The 21,541-nt window shown below is 53.3% G+C and overlaps 1 protein-coding gene across 7 annotated transcripts in view; it reads left to right on the top strand.

Annotated features, from left to right (window-relative positions):
• Positions 1–21,541, top strand: part of GTF2IRD1 (GTF2I repeat domain containing 1) — a 68,890-nt gene that overhangs the window by 16,044 nt on the left and 31,305 nt on the right. For all 7 annotated transcript variants that reach the window (XM_030028618.2, XM_030028621.1, XM_030028617.2 and 4 more), the window contains exons 2-9: positions 7,204–7,332; positions 9,369–9,510; positions 12,418–12,564; positions 16,320–16,503; positions 17,583–17,893; positions 18,352–18,441; positions 19,387–19,470; positions 20,451–20,634. In XM_030028618.2, coding sequence (XP_029884478.1) covers positions 7,210–7,332; positions 9,369–9,510; positions 12,418–12,564; positions 16,320–16,503; positions 17,583–17,893; positions 18,352–18,441; positions 19,387–19,470; positions 20,451–20,634 — 1,265 coding nt within the window. In that variant the 5' untranslated portion in view covers positions 7,204–7,209. The remainder of the gene's footprint in view (positions 1–7,203; positions 7,333–9,368; positions 9,511–12,417; positions 12,565–16,319; positions 16,504–17,582; positions 17,894–18,351; positions 18,442–19,386; positions 19,471–20,450; positions 20,635–21,541) is intronic.

Genomic DNA, 21,541 nt, shown 5'->3' with positions numbered 1-21,541 from the left:
GATGCCGGTGGATGTTGTGGTGCCGGCGCGTATGTGAGGAGCTTTTCTAGCAGGTGCCCTGGGTTTTGTGGGTAAAATAAAACAGGGCATGAGGTGTCTGGTGGTAGGAGCTTGTTCTGCCCGGTACTACCCAGCTGGAAGGAGCGGGGGGAAAAATATAGGGTTTGGGGGAGCCGGCAGAGCTGGCGAGGTAAGGGCTGCCGGCACAGTGGGGATGCGGGCACAAGCGGTCGGGTGCCCCAGACTGTGCCAGAGGCTGTTTGTCCCCCCTCTGCTGCTTTCAGACTTTTGCAAAAAGGTACCAGCTTGAAAAGTAGAAAAGAAAAAAAGGGGAAATTTATGGATGTGGGGAGAGACGTGGCAGCAGTTATGGGGCAGCAGTTGGACCAGGTTATGGGGCTGAGGGTGTACCAGCACCCACCTCTGGGGGATGCAGATGTGTCTTCAGCAGATGCTTTTTCGCAGCGGGTGCATCGGCAGGGCAGCACCTGGGGTGCCCCAAAACCCAGAGCCCCTGCCTGCCCCGGGAGGGCTGTGCCACAGGGCCACCCATGCATGGGGCAGAGATTAGAAATTTGGGGGCTTTTTGGGGTGTTTAGACACTTGAAGGTATTGCTGGGCATTTTGTGAGTGCCCTGGACCCCACTTATCTGCTGTACCACTGGCATCAGCGCCGACCGTGCAGCTCACTGACCGCCTGCTAACGAAGCATCATTAGTGAAGCAATAAACCGCCCCGGCATGAGTTGCATGGCTTCGCCCCGTGCCAGCTCGGGATGGAAAGGATGCGGCCACGGGGGCCAGAGGCTGGCACTGAATTAGGCATAAGGGATTAGGGCTTAGCCAGGCGGCACGGGCAGGTTAAAGCCATCGTGCCATGAGCAAGTTGCCCGCACAGAGCAGAAATCTCCACCGCTGCGGCAAAAACCCCAAGGCCAGTTATTCAGCAAGTGTGGGGCAGTGCCATGGGGCTCCTGTACCGGAGATGGCTTTGGCCGCATCCACCAGCTCTGCTGATACCGGTGTTTGCTTAAGTGATTAGAAAAAAACCGCAAGTTGAAATTCAAGCCTGGTCCCTACCCCTAGCTTTTGCCTTGCTGCGGTTTATGTGGTTTCCAGGGCTTTTTGCTCAAGCGGCTCCAGCTCGCCGGGCACCTCGCTGCTAACAACTGCCTGCCAAAAAGGGAACCTCAAAAGTCCCTGAGATGGAGGGGAACAGCGAAATACCTTCTGGGTCAGTGCCCCTTCCTTGTTGGTGAGATAACCCTTAGTGTGGGTCCTGTCCCAAAGCGATGTCCCCAGCAGGGACGAGGGGACGGGCCCCTCGCTTGGAGGGGGGACGCTGTCCCAGCACTAGCAAAGGACATTATTTGTCCCTCTGGCTCCTATCAGGACAGCTCCTGATGGATTTTAAAGTGTGTTTGATGATAGCCAGGACTAATTGCTTAAATGTCCTCCAGGGCCGGTGTAATTTTTAAAAATCCCCTTTAAATGTGCCCTCCCAGAGGAGAAGGCAATTACAAATAAAATCACGGTCATTTTATCGTTTTGTGCGGGTCATCGTTACATCCATGTGCTGGGAGCAGTGTCACATCCCCCCTCCTGCCAGACAGGCTGCGGGTGCGGGTCCTGCTCCCTCGGTGCTGGGGGGGGATGGAGGTGGCCGAATGTGGCACCTGATGTCCCGTGGCTCATCGAGCATTTTGGGTGGCCAAGAAGCCCAAATACCACTTTCAAAAGTCGTTTTTGTGCCTGGTAGCTTAACTGCCCCCCACCCAGCAGTGCCTTCCCCTGCTCTAGTGCACCCCCAGGCTGCCCCTCCTCTCCCTGGGAGGGAAAATGGCCTGTAAGCCTATCTTAAGACCTACCTCTAATATATATGTATATATAAAATAGATATATTAGAATACATATATTTGATTATCTATATTCAATATATATTGATATTTTAAAAATTTTTTGAATATTTTGCTGGAATTTGGGCTGGCTCACTTGGGCTTCCCGTGGTCTCACCAGCACCACTGAAGCAAGAGGCAGAATCTTCCTAGAAAAATGAGTAAGCAGATAATTTCCAGCCACTCTTGTGTGGAGATGCAGGCAGGACTGGTGTGATGGTCATTTTTTCTTCTTCTTTTTTTTCTTCTTTTTTCTCTTCTTCCCCCACCCCCCCAAAGTGCTGAACAGTCAAAGCTGTCATTAATTTAAATTCCTGTTTGGCTCCTTGAACTGGGAGCCAGCCCATGCGGTCGGAGGCTTTATAAACATCCCAGGCGGGGGGATTTCCGTGGTGATGCTGCAGACTAGTAGCGTCTGTTTGGGGTTCGCCATGCTGCTCCCCTGCTTTTCGCTTCTCCCTTGCTGCCATCAGACCCCGACACGCTCCATGCTGGTGGTTTCCTTGGTCCTGCGGCTGAGCCGGTATCCTCTGGCTTGTTGCCCTTGGATGCAGTTGGTGGTTTAAGGGCTGAGCTGGAAGACATGGCCATTGCACCCACCCAGTGCTCATGGGTTTGGGTCGAGGCACTGGCCATCGGATGCTTTGCCCTGCAATGGTTTTGAGTGGTCTGGTGTCCTCATTAAAGGAGATGCTTCATGCAGTGAAAATCGCCAGGGTTACATTTTTAAGATACAGCAGAGCTGCAGGAAAAAAATAAATAAATCACTCAATTCAGTTTAAAACCAGTATTGGTAGAAAGCAATATAAGAAGAAGCAGATACGGGATGTCCTCGGTCCCTCCTGGGCATTTTGTTGTTCCCATCTCACGGTGTCTCCCACTCTGCGCTGGGTTTGGCCTCAGGTAATTCCCAAAAAAGGGGTTTTTGCCTTTTTTTTTTCTGATGGCAAGAGCGGCCTGAAGGAGCAGCAGGCATGGGGAGAGCCGGCAACAAGTTCAGCCCAGTTTTGTGAGTCCCAAGCGAGTGCATGGCTCCCTTTGGGAAACTGGATTTGGGGGTTTATGCTAAATAAGGCTTTTGTACCCGGCAAGCTGAAAGCAGCGGGGAGGACGGCAGTGGAGCTCCTTCTTCAAGCTCCGCCATGGCAGTGTGGAAACACCAGCTCAACTTAATAAATAAGATACTGTTGCTTCTGGTTGTGGCACGGGGCTGGCAATTGCTGTAAGACTGGAAAAGATGAGCAAGAAGGGGGACAAAAGTCAACACCAGGAGCTTACAGCACCTGTCTTTGCCATGAACTGAGCCCCAGCCCAGCAGGCAATGCTGGGGCTGCACCGTGTGAACTGCTGGCTCGCATAAAGTCCCCTCAGTTTCTCCTAATTGAACCTGTTTATAATTTAAGGGATGTAATAACAGTTTTCTGCTTGGAAATTTCCTTTGGGGTTTGTTGTTGTTGGCTTGGGGTTTTTTGGGGGTTTTTTTTCTGTTTTGATTGCGCCAAACACTTTGGAAATGGTGACGCAGTGTGCAAGACTGGAGGATGTTTATTTTGGGGAGAGATGCTGCCCCGCAGCAGCGGTCGGCGGCAGGGGGGATGGAGAGGGGATGCGCCTGCTGCAGGCGCAGGGTTGGGGGGGACCGCTGCCATTTCTGGAGGGGTTCAGGAGCCTCCCCACGTGCCTGGTTTTTCCTTTGCTGCAGCTCAGGTGATTCACGAGTGAAACTCCCCTGGGGCCAAATTTATAATCTTTCCCAGGATTATAAAGGGAGGTGAGGAAGGAGGTGTCGTAAGAGCTGAGCAGGTGATGGCCCACGCGGGCTGCCTGCCCGCATCCGATGCCGGCTGTAGCACGGCACCCTTATCCCCGTGCTGCTCGTCCTCTCCCCGCAAGACTTATGCAGGGGAGAAATAATTAAATAATAATAAAATTAAATAATAATTTTTTTTAATAATTAAAAAAAAACCCCTAATCTGCAAATGTTTGCTTTGGCCCCATGACAGCGGCGTGACGGTCCCTGAGTCACCCTGCACCCCTGGGGATGGGACTCGGCATGCAGAGATGGAATGGGGCTGGGGCTGGAGCTGAGCCCCTGCTGTGGGCCAGGAGGGGGAAACCAATGCCTTGGTGGGGGCCCTGGGGTGGGATTTCAGCAGGACAGGTGTGTGCAGCCCTGGGAAAGGGGGTAGGATGCTCTGCACCCATCCTACCCACCTCACTCCCTGCCACCAGCCCGAACTGCCATAAGAATGGTTTACCCCAGTTTTCCTAAAGATTACTTTCCCTTTGATTAGACAAACAACTTCAAGCCCTATGTCTTAATTTGATTTGAATAAGCCTAGCGCTTGCCGTGAAGTTCTTTTCCTCCCTTTTATTCCCCCCTTTTCTAAATCCGCTGTCACTGCTCTTCGTGACCACAAATGATTAAAAGCTCTACAGGAATATTGTTCCCCCCATCCCTTAAAGTCCTGTTGTATTACTTGGGTCATATTTTTATTATGATTTTTTTTCTTGTTGAGTGATTTTCCCTTTTCTTTATTAAACGATCAGCCAGGTGAAAGGGATTATTTTTGTCCCGGTCTCCTGCAGAGCAGGTAGTGGGTATGGAGGGGGTGCAGGGACCCTGTCCCACTTCCCACTGACGTTATCCCAGGCTTTCTCTTTGGTTCTCCCTCTGGGATGGGATCCAGCTTGTGATTTTGCTTTTTGCAGCTGAGGGAGGAGCATCTCTTCCCTGTAAGTGCCACTTCCCGTGGGAGGCCGTGGCCGAGCAGGTTGGTGCAGCCTGAGCTCTCCGAGGGGCTGCGACCAGCCCCACCAAGGCAGGGACCGGCTCTCCAAAACACTGCCAGAAGGCAACAAGAACATCCATGTCGTAGCCATCATATTTAATAATAGTTAGGACACTCAGAAATATGTACGGGCAACAAAATAAGGCTGTTTTCCAAGTGAGTTCTTGTTGGGGGGGTTAAGAAGGGAGTGATGCTCCCTGGACCAAGTCCTTTCCCGACGGCAGCCCCCAGGCGATGCCTGGGCCCCAGCCCAGCATTTCAGCTGCCCAGTGTCCTGCGGGCTGGGTGAGTGGCTCAGGGCTGGCGTCAGCACCGGGCCAGCATCGGCACCGCCGTCGCCTCACTGCTCCCTGCCAGCTGCAACAAGGCATGTCTTAATAACACAGCGTCAATTAAAAGAAGGAATCTTGAGTTCCCTGCATCCACAGGGCTGTGCGCAGGGAGCTGCTCGGGAGCTGGCATGTGAAATGGTCCCTCGTTCGTCTGTCCATCCATCCATCCATCCATCCATCCATGCACAAACTGCAGGGCTGGAGCAAGGCGGACCATTTCCTGGCATTGCTGCAATCCTTCATGATGGTAAAGCTGGAGCACCTCCAGCACATCCAGGGTGGGATGTCCAGGGGGCTGTGCCAGAGGGTGGTAGCGCCCAGGCTGCAGGACCATGTCTTCGGTTTCCTGCTTTGTTTCCCAAGCTGATGCCTAGTTTTGGGTTCCACACCCCCCCCCCCCCCAAGATAGTCCTGCAGGAGCAGAGTAGTCCATCAGCTTTGTTAAGAAGTGTCAGCTGGGCATAAGAGGATTTTGCTGGGTGGCTCTCAGCATGGTGCAGCAGAAGTGCTGGCATGGCTGCGGCTATGGCTCTGCCCTCCAAAAGCACCGATGAGACCTCGGCACTGCTTGCCTGCTCTCACCGGCTGACGACGCAGGGGAAGCCAGCCTGGAGGACTCATCAAGAGCAATTTCTGAAATTCAGTCATTATTGTTTAAGGGAGAATTGTCTCTACCCTCGTTAGCTTGTTGTATGCCCACATAATGGTGAGGTTTTGCAGGGCTGAGGGGCACGTTCGTCAGCCCCCTGCCCTCTGCGTGCTGAGGCGCCTGCAGAGATGCCGGCATGGGGGGACTTTTTATTTTGGGCCAAAATCCACCATTTCCCTGGTTGCATGGGGTAGCACGGCCCTGCTTTGCACGCAAATTCCTTCTGCTTGGACATGGGTGTGAACCGGGGCAGGAAGGTGAATTTGGGTTTTTGCTGTTGACTTTTAACCCTTGTTTTCAGCAGGGCCAAGCGGCCGTGGTTATCGGCTGAGCCGCAAATCAAGTTACACACAGGCAGCTTCATTCATATTCCTCGGCTCCTGCCCGTCTCGCCTTGTTAGAAATTCTCTGGCCTCTTTTATCCGCTTGCGGCTTCAAGCGCATGATTTACGATCCAGTTCGAGTGGCTCCTGAGCGTTGCCGGCTAATTTGCCACCCTTTATCCGCAGGATTAAAGCCGGGCGGTGTGACGCTGCCCTGCGGATGGAGGGGTGATAGCTGGGAGGGACTGTGTTGGGTGCTGGGGGGTGATGGTGTATCAGGTGTGGGTGCCCCAGCGTGGGAGTGGGGTGATTTATGTAGGGCGAGCCCCTGGCTTAGTTTCCCCTGCAGCATCGGCATCACCATGGATCATGGTGAGACATGTGCACCGGGGCACAGAGACCTGGCGGAGTTGTTGCAAGTGTGGCTGGGCCCCGGCATTTTCCCCCCTTTTTTCCCCTATTTTGCAGTGAGGGACGGAGCTCCCAGGGCTAAGCCCCTTCTCGCATGCGGGGTCCCTGCATGCCGCCCGGTCCCACTCCTACCGGCACAGTCCCCCAGGAGCTACAGGGTGGGATGATTCAGTGACAGAGCCCCTCGCCATGAGCTGCCTCTCTCCCTTGGGTTGAAGGCAGAGCACCCAGTGGCTTTGGCCGGTTTCAGGGACACCTTTGGGTTCCAGGTTCTCCTCTTGCCCAGGGTATAGGAAGTGAGGCGCGGGGACAGCTGGCACGGTGTCCTCGCAGGGACGCGTGTCGCCCCTCGCTCACTGCTGCCTGCAGAGCTCGGGCACAGGAGCGTTCCACGTCGGCTTCGGCACCGCATCCTTCGGCTTGGCACGGCTGCAGCCTGCTCATCTGGGGTGTCCCGCCACACGGTCGGTCCGGTGCGCCCTGCACAGTGGTGGTATCTCCCTGGGGGTGAGTCCCAAGGGCGGAGGTGACCTGGCCACTGCTGGGACACGCAGCATCGGCCCCGAGGTTTGGTTATGGCTCAGCAGCATCCGCAATTATCTGCCTTTAGCAGAGGAGACGTGGGGAACATGGGGCTCAGGCTGGCCCTGGCTTCTTTCTGTGCCTCAGTTTCCCCTGTGTATCCATGCCGGTGTCGCGCCATAGGCCATGGTATATGCTGGTGTTGGGCTGCACTGGCGATGCTCAGCGCCAGCTCTGTCAGTAACGACAATGGCTATACCATTTTTTTTTCTATTTCTAGGTGAATATGGCCCTGGCAGGGAAGCCTTTAGACGTGACTCTCAACACCTCCAGAGCTGACCAGTGGAATATGGTTTTTCCCCAGAAAGACGAAATCATCACCAGCTTAGTGTCTGCCTTAGACTCCATGGTAAGAGGCTGGTGGCATCCCTGTCCCCCCTCCCTCCTTTCGCCTCCCTTTAATGGGGCTGGCTGGGAGCAGGGCTGAAGCAGGAGGGCTGTCGAGCTCGTCCTGCTCCCCTCTGTTGCCGGAAAGCCCAGGGAGCTGCCGGAGCTGGGAAATAAAAATCCTCTACCGCCCTGACAGCCGTAAGGATCATAAAGTCAGCCCAAGTTAATCTCAGATGTGTATTGTTTTCCCATTAATATTTATGTTGGTATCAACTGAATGTAGGGTGGTTGGTTTTTTTTTTTCTTGATGTTTTACCAATGTTACCGTGAGCTTTTACACAACAGGAGAACAATGGCTTTTATCTCCGAGAACAAAGAAAATAACTTTCATATCTTTTGACGTAGAATTCCCGATGGAAACCTTGCCTAAGTCAGCCGTGCTTACATAAACAAGATAACTGTCTGGATTAAGTCTCGTGGACCAGAGCTAATCTTATTTTTAACTGTGAATGTGATCAAGAAGGGAAAGCGGATGTGTAGTAACAAATATCTAATGCAATGCAATGTGCTAAATAGCCCTCCCTTTTTTAAGCCAAGTTGTATTTAATGTATTTATCTTGGATGCGTCTTCTCTACGCAGGTAGGGTTTTTTTTTCACTAATACTAATTTCCTTCTTTTTAACCATCACCTCTCCACTAAGGAGCAGGTTCTCCAGAGCTGACGCACCCCAAGTGGCTTTGATGATTTATATACGTGCCATCCTGTACAGCAAATTGTGTTATCATAGTTTGGCTTCTTAATGAATATACATTATTCTGCAGTCCTCGTTACGTGCTGACACCAGGGCCAGGAGGTCAGGCTGCTCCTGAAATTCAACCTTTATCCCAGCGCTTCACCAGGGCCGGGCTCCGCACCCACTGAAGCCTGGCTGCCTGCGTGCGTGCTAAATAAACCACAGGGCTGCGTGCACGTCGTCAAGCGGGCTTAGGGTTTGGATTTGGTCTGCCTCCAAATCTCACATCCCCAAGATTTTGTATTTATTTTTTGAGTGTTGGGCTTTTTGAGCAAAATACTTCCATTGGCTGCTGGGTTTTTGAAAGGAGGTTTCTTAAAAATATCTATTTTTGGGGATGTGATTCAATACCTCCTTCTCAAAGAAGGTGAGCAGGAGGTAAAATGACCCAGTATAAAGACTGGTTTAAGCCCACGCAAATCAAACTTGCTGTAAATGCATGTGGGGAGCTGAAGGTAGTTCGGGGGGGGTTGGTCCATGGGCAGCTGTTGTCCTGCTCCCTCCCCAGCTGGCAGCATCCTCCGGCCCCTCCACAGTGCCAGGGGCAGGTGACGTGTCTAACTGGGTCTGCCGATGGGAAAATCCCCCTGTTTTACCCATTTAAATCATCACCTGGGGATAGTGTCTTCATAGTGTCGGTGCTGTAGCTATGGGAATATGACTCAGGCTGCCAGCACTGCGTAACTATTATAATATAAAAAATAATAATAAAACCACATATACATGTGTATTATGTAGAGCAGGAAGCGCACATTACATAAAATGGATTAATGGAGGAAGTCTTTTCCATCTCTTTAATGTTTTGCATAACTGTACAAGAAGAATCATTTGACTAATCCAGACTTTGACCATATTAGTGTTCTGCAGCTGAAATAAGATTCCCGTGCTCCTTATTTCATTAGAGCTGGTGGAAAAATACAAATCGTTGTTGTTGTTTTGGTTTTTTTTTTACAAGAATGTTTTCTTTTAAAGAAATACTATAAAATGTTTACTTTTAGGATAGGAAAAAGTGAAGCAAAATGATGGGTAAATAGTTCTTGTTTTCCAGCGAAGCATAGCTCAGCTGGATACCTTTCTGGAGCTGTAAAGTCACCAAAGTGTTCAGGGGATGTCATAAAACCCATGAAATTCTGACCCAAACCAGAACATTGCTTTTGATGGGAGAATCTTTTGATGGGAAGAAAAAAATCCCACTGGAAAATGGCAGGGGTGCCAAGTGGGGATGCTCCTGCAGCTGCTCTGACCTGGTGCCTCCCTGCAGTGCTCGGCGCTCTCCAAGCTGAACGCAGAGGTGGCCTGCATCGCCGTCCACGAGGAGAGTGCCTTCGTGGTGGGCACCGAGAAGGGACGGGTCTTCCTCAGCGCCCGCAAGGAGCTGCAAGCTGACTTCCAGAAGTTTTGCAGTGAGTATCCCTGCCGGCACGGTCTTCCCCTGCGCCGAGCTTGGTTGTGCCAGCTGGGACCCTCACCGTCCACAGAGGGGCTGTGATTTGGAGGGCACCGCAGCTTGGTTCGTCCGTGGAGCTGAGCGGTGTTTAAAGCGATGGAGAAAGCGGGTAGGAACTGCGGCTGGGTGCAGCCAGAGCCTCTCCTCTTCCATGGAGGGCACTGCATGTCCCAGCTCTCCTCTCCGAAAGCATCCCTGGGGTGGCTTGGGGCTGGATGGCTGCTCTGCTCCCCCAGCGCTGTTGGCCTGCAGCAATGCTGCCGGTGTGCTGGAGTGGCTTTTGAGGACTTAGCAGAAATAGTTTGTCCTAGTGATCCCCCAGGAGCAGAGGGGCTTTCTTGGGCCAAGGCTTTTTTCCTGGTTTTGGAAAAACAGGGATGAATTTGGGAGCTGGGAATGTTGGTTGTGGAGTTGCTTGGTTTTTTTGAGGGGCTAACAGTGGTGAAAGGAGGCCTTGAGCAAGAGCTGTGGTCCCCTCCATCTCAGATCAGAGTCACTAGGTATTGCAGGGACGTGTGTGACTAGCGGCAGCCCCGCATGTGGTGAGGCCGGCACCCAGCCTTCCATGCCAGCTCCATGCCTCTGCTGGCTCCCCGAAAACAGCCTGGGAGCTGAGGGGAAGGTGGGAGCCGTGCTGTGAATGGGGACCTGCATTTCTTGGATGGCATCATCCCTGGAGTGCCAATTGCTGATTTCCCCACTCTGTGCAGGAGCTGGGGTGGGATCTGGCTTTGGTGGTGTGGGGGACCCTGGAACTGGGGGGACCCCAGACCCGATCTGCTTGCACTGCCCATGGCGGGGTGTCGGTGGAGAGAAATGACCCAGCCATGTGTGCACATGCATGGTGTTGATGGAAACCATATTGGTGCTTAATCCGTTGGAGAGATGGCTCAGGAAGGGTTCACTCTAGTGAAAATATTAGTGCTGTAAAGCTGCCAGGGTCGCTGTCTGCTCAGGTTATTCGCTGCACATGTGCGGGGTGAGCCGGCACAGCTTTGCAGGAGCGGCTGTCTGCCAACGCTCCGCTCTGCCCCTCCGTCCTGCCCGCCGTGGGCAGCTGCCTGCCGCCTCCACCACACCACTCGCACCCGGGAGAGCTGTCGTTAGTTATTCTCTGCTTTGGTGCATTGCGTTTTGCAGGACAGGAGGCATTTCAGGGACGTTTTGGGTGACTGCCTCCCCTTCCCACCACCCACGAGAGGCAGGGAGGTACCCGAGTGGTGAATGGCAGCAGGGTGGCCAACAGGAGGGAGCTCCCTCTTACATATTAAATGCCAACTGTGTCTCCCTAGAGCTCACAGCATTGACGACCATCTGCAAATCTCACTTTTAGAAATATATATACATATATCCTGGCTGGTGACCTACCGCTGTGCTGGGGCAAGGCACCCGACATTAGATCCTGATTCCCCTCTCCTTTGGTTTCATTTACACCTTTGTCAAAATGAAATGGTCACGTCTGGTTGAAAGCACAAAATCTTGATGATGGGGTTCAGGCAAAGCGGCTGATGCTGGAGACAGGGTGAAACGTGATAACTCTGTCTTGAATTATAAATGGCCCAGGCTCAACTCCGCTCCATAAAGCTCTTACAACTGGCACGCAGTGGAAAGCATCCCTGGAAGTGCCTCTGATTTATGGTCTAGCTGCCCCCTTAGAAAGGATCTGAAATAATCTAAAGCAGACATCGCTGGGAGATGTAAGAAGCCTCTTATCTCTCTGGGCGCGCAGACCTTGCTTGAACGCCCTCCTTTATCTGAACCTCTGGCTTAGCCTTTCCCAGTGTACGGGGGGACTTGACAGTGATCAGGATTAATGTCAACGGAGAGTTAGCACCCAGCCGGGAGGGACAGTCAGTCGTAGGAGGGCGTGGATGCAGACGCATTTCACCACCTTGGTAAAACACCCCAAAAAAGTTTTCCAGGGCCCGTTTCCCCGTGCCATGGGAGGCATGTGGAGCTTGCCAGGGGTTGCGTGGTGTTGGGTGGCTGTCCCCTTTCTTATGTCGAGTTCTGTGGGTACCCTGGGCTGCTCTTGCCCCCACTCCAGTGATGTCCCAGCTATCAGCTCTTTCCACGGGAGGGATCCATGAGCTCCTCCTTGAGCGCCCAGGCAGCAACCAGGGCCGATCACCGGCAAGAGCCTGTCGAGGATGATGAAGGAATTAGTCCTTCGCCAAGGAAAATCCCTTGCGAATCACTTTGGATAGAACGGCAATAATGCACTTGTAGTGTTTAATTTTTTGTGCGTTTAGAGATGCAAGGAAGTCATTGCCGAAGATATGCTTTATTTGAGGTTTAATGGGGGAAATTAGCAGGAAATAGCTGGTATTACTGAGCTACGTGACGCTGAAGGGTAAAAAAGCCTCCAAGAAAGGCGGATTTTCTTTTCCTGAGAGATTGAAGGCTAAGCAGATTGAAACCAGAGAAAAGAAATGCGCTGCCCAATTAATCACAACAGTTTCAGTGCAGCTGAGTGGGTAAAACCAGGGAAGGGGGGGCACACACAGGATGACCAGCCCCACTCCCAGCTGTGCTGCTGGCACTGCTGCCCATGCCAGCACATTCCCCTGCATGTTGGGGGCATCCGAGCTGGGGGGAGGTGGGGTGGGTGGGAGACCCAGGGCACCCCCCTGCCCAGCCAGAGGAGTTTGCTGATGCTGTTGGGGCGGCAAGGGGCCCGCTGCCCACGGGACCCCATCTTGCCTGGGGTTTGGTGACCAAGAATGCATTCAGCCCTGGCTGAAGTTGGTGTAACCTGGCCTGCGGGTTCAATCACTCCGTAGCTGCTCAAAACCTGCTCAAAGTCGCCTGTGAACCCTCCTTTCACCGCAGCATCTCCCGTTTTCTCCTCTCCCCCCTGCAGGAGTCCAGCAGAGGAAGGAGCAGGACGTGGAGGCGCAGAAGAAGGCCAAGGAGTGTGGGCGAAGCGTGCTCAGGGTCTCCCCGGACCAGGGATCAGACGTGTACCTCCTCAGGAAGATGGTAGAGGAAGTGTTTGATGTGCTTTATAGTAAGAACCTTCACGCTTCCATTTGGGGATTTGGATTGCCCCCGGGGCTCGCTGAGCTGCCCGGCGCCACCGCCGGATGCGGCTTTCGGCCCCAGCCCAGCTCCCCAGCGAGGGAGCAGGCGCCTGGCAGGGCAGCGTGGCGGGACGCGCTCCTGCGTAGGGTTAGCGTTCCATCGAGATGGGATCTGGCCACTGCTTCACCACTTTCCAGTGCCCCAAACTGGGCAAAAAAAAAATCCCCATGCTGGGGGGAGCATCCTCCGTCCCCCCAGCCAGGGAAGTCTGCCATGCCCTGAGTGCGATTTTCAAGCACACCTTTATCCTTGATGCCGCGTCTATAGCACCTCTTTCACAAGTACTGTGTCGGAGCTCTGCAGAGACTCACCCCTTTCCCTGGCAAGTCTATTTAAAAGGAAAAAAGATGATTTTTCTAGCAGGCAGCCCCGCAGCCCCAGCTCCAAGAGACAAGCTGGTGCCGTTCCAGCACATGCATCATCCCCAGCAATAAAGCTTCTGCAATTAAAGTGTAGATGACCATATGGCTGTTGATATGTAACCCAGTGGGTTGCAGAGCTCCCTCCGGGCCCAAGCTGCGGAGACTCGAGCAGCAGCAGTGCCTGCTTCTCACTCAGGAGGTGCCCGCTGGAGCCCCCGTGGAGTGGCTGGAGGTAGCAGCCGTGATCCCGGCTCGTCCCCTGGCAGCACCTCTAGGGCCGTGCTGGCCCAGGTAGGAATAGCGAGGTTGGGTTAGGAAAATGGGGCGGTGAGCCCCAATATTCCTCTGTGCTGCTCAGTGGGTTGCATTAACCCAGTGTGATGCTTTAGGGGAGTTCAGGCTGTGTGGCTGGACCAGCTGCAGAACCAGGTGTTTTGTTTTCCTGGGTGCAGCTCCCGGTCACCATTTGGGATTTGGGGTGTGCTACTGAGCCCTGCCGGAGCTGGGCAGGTCTCCCTGAGCCTGAAGCGCAGGCATTGCCCCTGTTTGTGTGCTGGGTTTGGGAATGGGCACTCCCGCACGATGGGAGGGGGATAATGGGTGCTCCCCCAAACCACCCTGGGCTCGCGCTCAGGATTTGCTGCTGCTGGCTGTTGTTCGGTGCTTGCCTCGCCAGCACCTGCCACAGGCTTCACAGACAGAAAAGGGAGATGGCATCCCTTCCCCCCAGGGTCGGACAGTCTCTGAGGTTTTCTGAAACCACTTAAAGGACTTGAAGGCAATATTCCCATGAATGGGGGTAATCATTCTCTCGCTGGCTTCAAAAGGCTGGGCCCAAGTGGGAAGGAGGGGGCAATGCAGAAGAGCCAAGGGAACGGGGTGTGGAGGGCGTTTCGGCACTGGCTGGGTCCCCACTCCGAGCTGCAGCTCTCATTGTCCTGCTGCTGGGAGAGCGCCAGGCTTTGCAGGCGTCTTGGGAATATGGGAATTATTCATATATGACATACCATAAATATGTAATTGCATAAAAAAGCTCGATCAGGGTGCATCTGCGTGGGGTGTATGAATGAGGCAACCCATCCGTCGGGATGAGTTTACGATGCTCTTTACCTTGTCGAGGTGTGCGGATGTGTGCGGGGACAAGCTGGCTGGGTCCCCAACCCAGGGTGGCTGGCATTGCCGTGGCAGGAGGAGGTTGGGCATCCCTGGGCCAGTGGTTTTGGCCCTGGCATTGGGTGTAGTTCTGGCTTTGGGTGTAATTCTGCCTTTGCTGCTGATTCAGTAGGCTCAGCTGTTTCCATCCTTGAGCCGCTCTATGGCAAAACCCACCGGGCAGATGCTCCCCTCTCGGCATGCCCACAGGGAAGAACCTCTCCTGGTTGAGTGGGGAGAAATACTGCAGGAGATAGTAGGTGCCCCAGGGTGATTCTGTTTCCAACACCGAGAGGACTGTCAGAAATTAACAGTTATCTTTCTTATGTGTTTTTTTTTTTTTTTTTCTCCATCCTTTCAGTCGCCTCCCATCAACAGGGATTGGAAACAAAAAATCTTAGAAAAAGCTCAGTCAAAAAGATCGCGTATTCCCTCTAGAGCCTGGTAATCTCCGCACCAACAGGATGACTGATTACCGCCGGCTTCTATTAAACAGGCATTAATGATGATTATTGTCTCTCTTTAGCTAAACCGTGAGCCTCTGCACAGCAGCGCGAGGCTTGGTGAAGGTCACTTTGACAGTAACGCATTCCCCATAAAAATATGTTCGGTGAGTTGTTGAGTGTCGGGTTGATAAGGAGCCGCCGTGGGCATTGGGAGCTTCTCCCCATCACAAAGAGAGGTGGTGGAGGGAGGTGGAAAGCTGCTAGAGCTGGTGCATCGGGGCAGGGAAACCGTCAGCTTGCAGAAAGTGTACTCACGGTGTTGTGGTTCAAAGGTTCATTTTGAAACTTCTGTTACTGGCTTAATTAAAACATTATCCATCCCGCCTATAAGGAACCTTGATGGCTCATGCAAGCCGCACGTCGTTAGTTATCACGCATTCCTTCAAAGAACATGTTGAAGAAATCACTTTTAATAAGGACTTGCTGACAGTGTCACAAGATTTCCAGGGTTTCTGTAAGATCTTTTGGTAGTGTTTTTTTTTTTTAAAGAAGAGATTAAAAGAAAAGATTTTAAAGAAAATCAACAATATAAAATCCCACAGCTATTTAAAGATCCCATAATCTTCTCTGGCTGCCCCTCAGCCTGGAGACGAAGGCGCAGACACCTTGCCATACAGCCAGATGTTCTGCATCTGGACGCTGCTTTGCCAGACAGGTCGCATTCCTGCATGGCTGTTTCTTCTGCTTCGTGCTTTCAGCACCAGGTTTATTGGTCGCAGTGACTTGGGTTGGTTTCCAAAATAATTTTTTCCACAGAGAGCAGCTCAAGGGTTTTGGCCATTCCTTGAAACCCTTCAGAGAGGTCTGGTTTTCTAACGGTGTCTTGCCTGGAGAGAACCGTAAGCATCCCTGGTTTGGGCATGTGGGCTCTTTAGCTGGATTAGAAAATCTCTGTATAGCTGCGATGCTTGCTGGTTGTCTTCTGCTGCTGAGGAAGGGAAAGCAGTTTGCTCCGGACTCCTTGGGGAGATATTGGTGTCAGAGGTACAACGGAGCCAGCCCTGCGTGGTGGGGACACGAGGGGACTCTGTGGCCATTTTCAAGGGGAGCGGGTGAGATTTCTCGTCTGCTGGAGGTGATCATGCAGTCAAATGTATTGATGTTCATGGTGCCGGCAAATGGTGGGATGGAGGGAGACTCTTGGGCTTTTTTTCTTGTCTTTCAAAGTGCATCAAGGCTGCCTGACAGCACTAGCAATCACAGTACTTTCCATTCTTCCAGGAGGTAAAATAAGAAAACCGACTGAAAATAAGGTTCCCAGAATATCTCAGTAAACATGAGATAAAAATCAGCGCGAGCCCTTCAGCCTCCTTTGTCAGCTCTTGGCTCCCTCCCGGCTTGCCGGCGGCCACATCCCTCGCTGGCACACGTCCGGGCACTCCCGGGGGGTGAGCTTGTGCCAAGTGACCCCAACCGAGGATTTTACTGTGCAACCCAAAAGATGAGACATCTGCTTATTGGCTTTTTGTGAGCTTTTTATTAATTAGCGCTTAGAAAGAGCTTGCTGGTCCTTGTGTGCTAAGTGCAGAGGTAGGAAGTGGTTTTCTTCTCATAACGTTTCCATTGGGATCTCTTGCTCTTGCTTTTGCTCCTCCAGCCTGGCTCAGCCACGGTCGGGGGTGCGGGGTGTCCATCGGTGTGTAACTCTGCCCCCTCCCCAGGTGAAGCCGTGGGGAAGAGCAGCGTGGTCCCTTTGCCCTACGAGAGGTTCCTGAAAGAGCCAGGCTCGCTGGCGGTGGCCGGCTTGCCTGAGGGGATCAGCTTTAAGAAACCCATGGAGTACGACGTGAAATCCCTGATGGCCATCCTAGAGCACAGCCACAGCATCCGCTTCAGGCTAAAAAGGTAATTTTGGGGATTCCCAAGGGGCGGGAGGGCAGTGAGCCCTCGGGATGTTGGCTTTTATAACACCAGCGGATGGCAGAGAATTTGTGCGGAGAAGGCAGGAGGGTCCCTCCCATGTCCTGTCTCCTTCACCAGACCCAGAAACCTGGGTCCAGTTGTGCCAAACCCCAGCCTGGCACAGAAGTTCATCAGTGTTGGGTGGCTTGAGACCGTTCTGGACTCGTTCCTATAAGTGCGTGTAAACGTGCACATTGACCACATCGCTTTACATGTCTCCGCCAAAATTTCTGCTGCGGTAAGATAAGTGCTTTTCTGTCTCCAGAGGGGTTTCCAGTATAAATGCTGCAAGCTTCTTTCCAGGCTGAAATGGGGTTTTTAATGCCAGACGAGGAGGGAGGCGGGGGACCGTGACGGGGCGAACTCCCCATTTTGGCCATGTTTTCACAAGGAGCTCAGTGGTTTTGGGTGCGTTTCCTCTGCGTTCGCCTGGCTGGCGGCACCTCGGATCCATTCAGAGAAATGCTGAGTGCTACCAAATACCTCCTCTGAAGGCTCGGCACTTCTGGAAAATCAGGCTGAGACAGCTAAAAGTAGGACACGCAGAATTCGAGCCGTCTGTGAGCTTGCGGCCGCCTGTCTCATGTGAAGCACGTGGGTTTCCTCGGTCTGAAGCTCATCCCCGAGGTCCCCATTGAATGTGTCACAGGTCCTGGGGGCTGGGGCAGGCAATGGAGTCAAGTGGTTACGGTCACACAAATTGTTTTACTCCTGAAACGCACTGGGCCGTGGAGCTAGGCAGCTTTGCCCTAGCTATTATAAATGCTTTGAACCACCATAAGACCAACCTGCTCCGCTTAAAGAAGACAAAAACGGTCCGGGTGCCTGAAGAAGCTGGAAGAGGTTGGGTGATGGCTGTAGTTTCTGAAACAAAGAGCCCGGCAGCCGGCAGTGCAGCATGTCCCGCCCTCCTGGGCACGGCTCTCCTTCCCTCTCCACATCCTTGCTTGTCCCATCTTAGCAGTGCCACAGACCCAAAGGAACCTGTTTTTTCCTCCTCTTCTCCCTTCCCTTCCCCTCAGGCCAGCGGACGAGCCCAGCCGAGAGCCGAACCCCAGCGTCGAGTTGACTTGTACCTCCCTCGCCTCCAAGGGCGGCCGAGACTCTAGTGCCAACGGCCCCATGGCCAAACCCGCCGGCCAGGACGCCCCCTCCGCCGTCGCCGTCACCAATTTCTTATACGGCGTCTCGCTGCCGACCCAGATCGCCGTGGACCTAAAGCAAGAGGTGTCCTCCGGCCTGCCCGGGCCGAACGCGGCCGGCGAGGTGCTGCTGCCCAGGCCCGCGGGAGAGCTGAAGGTGCCTTCCTCACAGGAGTACAGCGACTGCTGTGGTAATAGCCTGGAGTTTGCTCTCAGACGAGGGCCTGGTGTGAAGCCCACCCCCCCCCGGCGCTGACAGGGGACAGGCCCGGGTGTTTTGGTGGTCCTCGGATGAAAATCGGTGCAAAGCTTGGCCCGTGTGGAGATGAGCGGACACCCCCGCCGTGCCGCACCGCCCCGGCCCTTCCCTGGGTGCCTCCGAGGTGCCGACGGGGCGCACCTCCGTTCCCGCCCTGAAACGCCGGGTGCTGCGCCGCGAGGCTGGAGGGGCAGCCGGGGCGGGGGGACGGTGGGGGCTCAGTCTGGCCAGGACCCCGCCGGGTCGTCGCGGGCCAGGGTGCACGGAGGAGAGCCGGCAGGGTCGGGTCGGCGTCACCGGCGGGGGACAGCACCCGGGGGCTTGTTCGGCTGCCCGGAGCGTCGGTCAGGCTCTCATCAGCCCTTTCTCCTTGTCTGCCCTCTTGTCCAGGACAGAAATCATCGGTCTCCGGAGGTCCCCTCATCCAGAACGTGCACTCGTCCAAGCGCATCCTCTTCTCCATTGTCCACGACAAGACAGGTCTGTGTCCTGCTCCGGCATTTAGGGCAGCCAGCAGTCACCTCTTAGGGAAAGGTTTTCCCCTGGCCCCGTCTCTCCCCAGCGGTCTCCCAGCCGTCCCCATGCTCTATGGGGACCTGGCAGTGCTGGAGATGCTGCAGTGAGGGATTTTGTCCCTTTACTTGCTGCAACGTTTCAGCATAGCAGTCAAGACCTTCATCCCCGCTCGGGTCCGTCCCTGCCATCCTCACAATGCTTGCTCCTCAAGCGCTGCCGTCCAGCTGGAAAATCCCATCTCTGCTTCATGCACAGGGAACCGAGGCATGGCTTTGGGTGAGGCCGTTTGCCCGAGCTGCAAACAGCAAATACCCAACAAAAACTTGGCGTTATTTCAAAATAACTGAAACCCACTAACCCCGGCGTGATTCTGCAGCGGTGCCCGGGGGGGATCAGCAGTGGGGAGGAGACTCTTCCATTTCCCCACCTCCACCCCACCCAAGGAAATTCAACCTAAAAATGCTGATGTGTTTACATCAAAACCCTCTCCTGCCTGCATTAAAAAGAAGAAAAAAATATGGGTGGGAAAGTTGGGAAGGAGAAGGAGATGAAAAAGCTCCTCTGTGAAATGGCCGTGCCTTTCAAAGGTTCGTTTCAGGTTGAGTTTGCTCTGTCCCGGAGGGTCTTTCATTTCAGGGTTGAGAAGTTTTATGGGGTCATTTCTTAGGAATCTGCTTTGCACATGCATGGCTGCAGAAGAGGTTGCTTTGGGGCTGGGGATGGGGCTGGGGCTGGGGAAGCCCGGACCTTATCTGCCAGCCTGGCAGAATCCGCTCAGGAAGAGGGAAATCATTATTTTTAAAGCAGCAAAGTCTTGTTCCTGCTTCCCAGCGCTTTGTGCGAGAAAAGTGCATCTGCTGTGTACGAACCATATGGAAGTTCCTTATTTCTTATATTTTGTTTTGATAGATAAGTGGGACAGTTTTATAAAAGAAACTGAAGATATCAACACCCTTAGGGAGTGCGTGCAAATTCTGTTTAACAGCAGATATGGTGAGTAGGAGTTAATATCCCATTATGCATCTGCAGCGCTTGTGGTTTGCATATCATTATATAGCAATCATTTTTGTTCCCTAACACAGCAGCAGAAGCCATATGCTAGAGCTCCCTTCTCTTCCTAACACATTTAGCCCAGCAGTTCCCAGTCTCTGGGTGTCTGCTGAAGGTTATGTCAATATTTCCATTTGGAGCTCCCCCCACTGTCGAGGAATTTATAACTGGGCTGTAAAACAGTCCTAGTTTGAAGCGTGGCACGCCGGGTCACAGTGCCCGGGCACTGCCGGCGCTTGCAGGCGACGGGGAGCAGTAGCATGCGGCTGTTTTAAATTAATGTGGTAGGGGAAAAAAGAATATTGTCCTTATTGCAGCTGTGTTTTTCCACCTGCACAGCTTATGGGTGTCATTGGCGCTTCCCTTGCCATGGGCAGTGCTTTTGGGTTAGTTTCTGGGCGTTTGGGCACTTGTAAGCTCAGGAAATTGCTTGGGAATGGGTTGATGGGCTGGAGGTTGTCACCTACCTGTGCCATCCTCATCAGGCTGTGTAATTCATGAGTTATAGACGGGCTATAAATATGTGCTGTGTAACTCATGAGTTATTTATGGCCTATAGATGAACTCTGTAACTTATAAACTGTATATGTGCTATGCAACTCGTGAGTTGTATAGCTCAGCGACCTGCTGCGGTCACGCGGAAGTTGGGGACGGCACATGGGCCAGCTCACCCCTGGTTTGAGGAACGCCAGACACGTTTGGGGGTTTTGGAGGACACCGTTACCTGTGTTTGCTGCTGCGTTGTCTCCCTGTTGTCCCATCTCCCATGTGAGCTGCTCCCGGGGCTCACCTTCTGGGACAAGCAAAGGAGCAGAGGGCAGGAGGCACTTGCTGCGCTTGAGTTCAAACCATTACACCTTCATTTTATCATCTGTAAAAGGAATAGCGCATGTTTAAGTGAAAACCATGCATTCACCTTTCAGCTGAAGCCTTGGGGTTAGACCACATGGTCCCCGTCCCATACCGGAAGATTGCCTGCGACCCCGAGGCGGTGGAAATCATTGGCATCCCAGACAAAATACCCTTCAAAAGACCTTGCACCTACGGCGTCCCCAAACTCAAGCGGATACTGGAGGAGAGGCACAACATCCATTTTGTCATCAAAAGGTGGGTGGCAAGGAAGGCAAGGGAGAACGCATGGCCTCGAGGGGGCTCAGGGATTTAAGCCGTGTTCCCTCCGTGCTCACAGGGTTTGTTTGGACACCCAAAACCCATTTTACCCTTTTTTATGGAAAAGAGCTAAACAGCTCTTTTTTCCCCCCAAACCTCTGTTTTCCATCACTCTCTCCCTTTTTGCAAGGATGTGGCAGGGCTGGCTGTATCACTGTCACCTCTGAGCCCCACTACCCTGTTGTAAGTCCATGCAGACATTGCCGGTGCCACCCTAAGCATTTTGGGTGGTAACGGGACCCTCCAGTTGTGGCATGACTCTCTCCAATGGCATTTGGCGGATGGGAGCGGTGCCTCCAGGCGGGAGGAGGAACATCCGTATTCATGACACACCTCCACCTTGTTTTGTGGTGATCACTTGTGGACATCCTAGATATACAATGATGAGGACGTATCCCCTACAGGCAGGGCGTTGTGTCTTGGTGTCTGTATTTGCACTGGAGTAAGAGGAGTGGACGCTTTCCTGGTTATCTCTGCACTGCGCAACCCCTCTTTGCTTCTCTGTCAGGAAAATCTGCTTTATAATATATTTATTTATTCGGTCCCTGCCTGTGCAGCACTGATGTTGTTCCCCTGCTAGAGGTGTGAAACCATGGCGCAGAAAACCCCCGGCTAAGGCTCCCAAGGGAGCTAAAATCACCGACATCGACAGGACTTAGGCATCCTGGAAGGAATTAGCTTTCCAGATGTCAGCCAGTGGAGGAGCCACTTTGTCCCACACCGCTTGGGCTGCGCCAGGCTGGATCAGGCCCTGGCACGTGGCCCTGAACACACTTTGCTCCTATGAGCAAAGTTGTGGGTGGCACCAAAATACAATATTCAGGAGACAGGTGACATCTGGTCG

Source organism: Aquila chrysaetos, chromosome 10, assembly GCF_900496995.4.
Source record: "Aquila chrysaetos chrysaetos chromosome 10, bAquChr1.4, whole genome shotgun sequence".
Classification (NCBI taxonomy): domain Eukaryota; kingdom Metazoa; phylum Chordata; class Aves; order Accipitriformes; family Accipitridae; genus Aquila; species Aquila chrysaetos.
The sequence above is the reverse complement of the archived record's forward strand: the minus strand, read 5'-3'. Positions and strand labels throughout refer to the sequence as shown.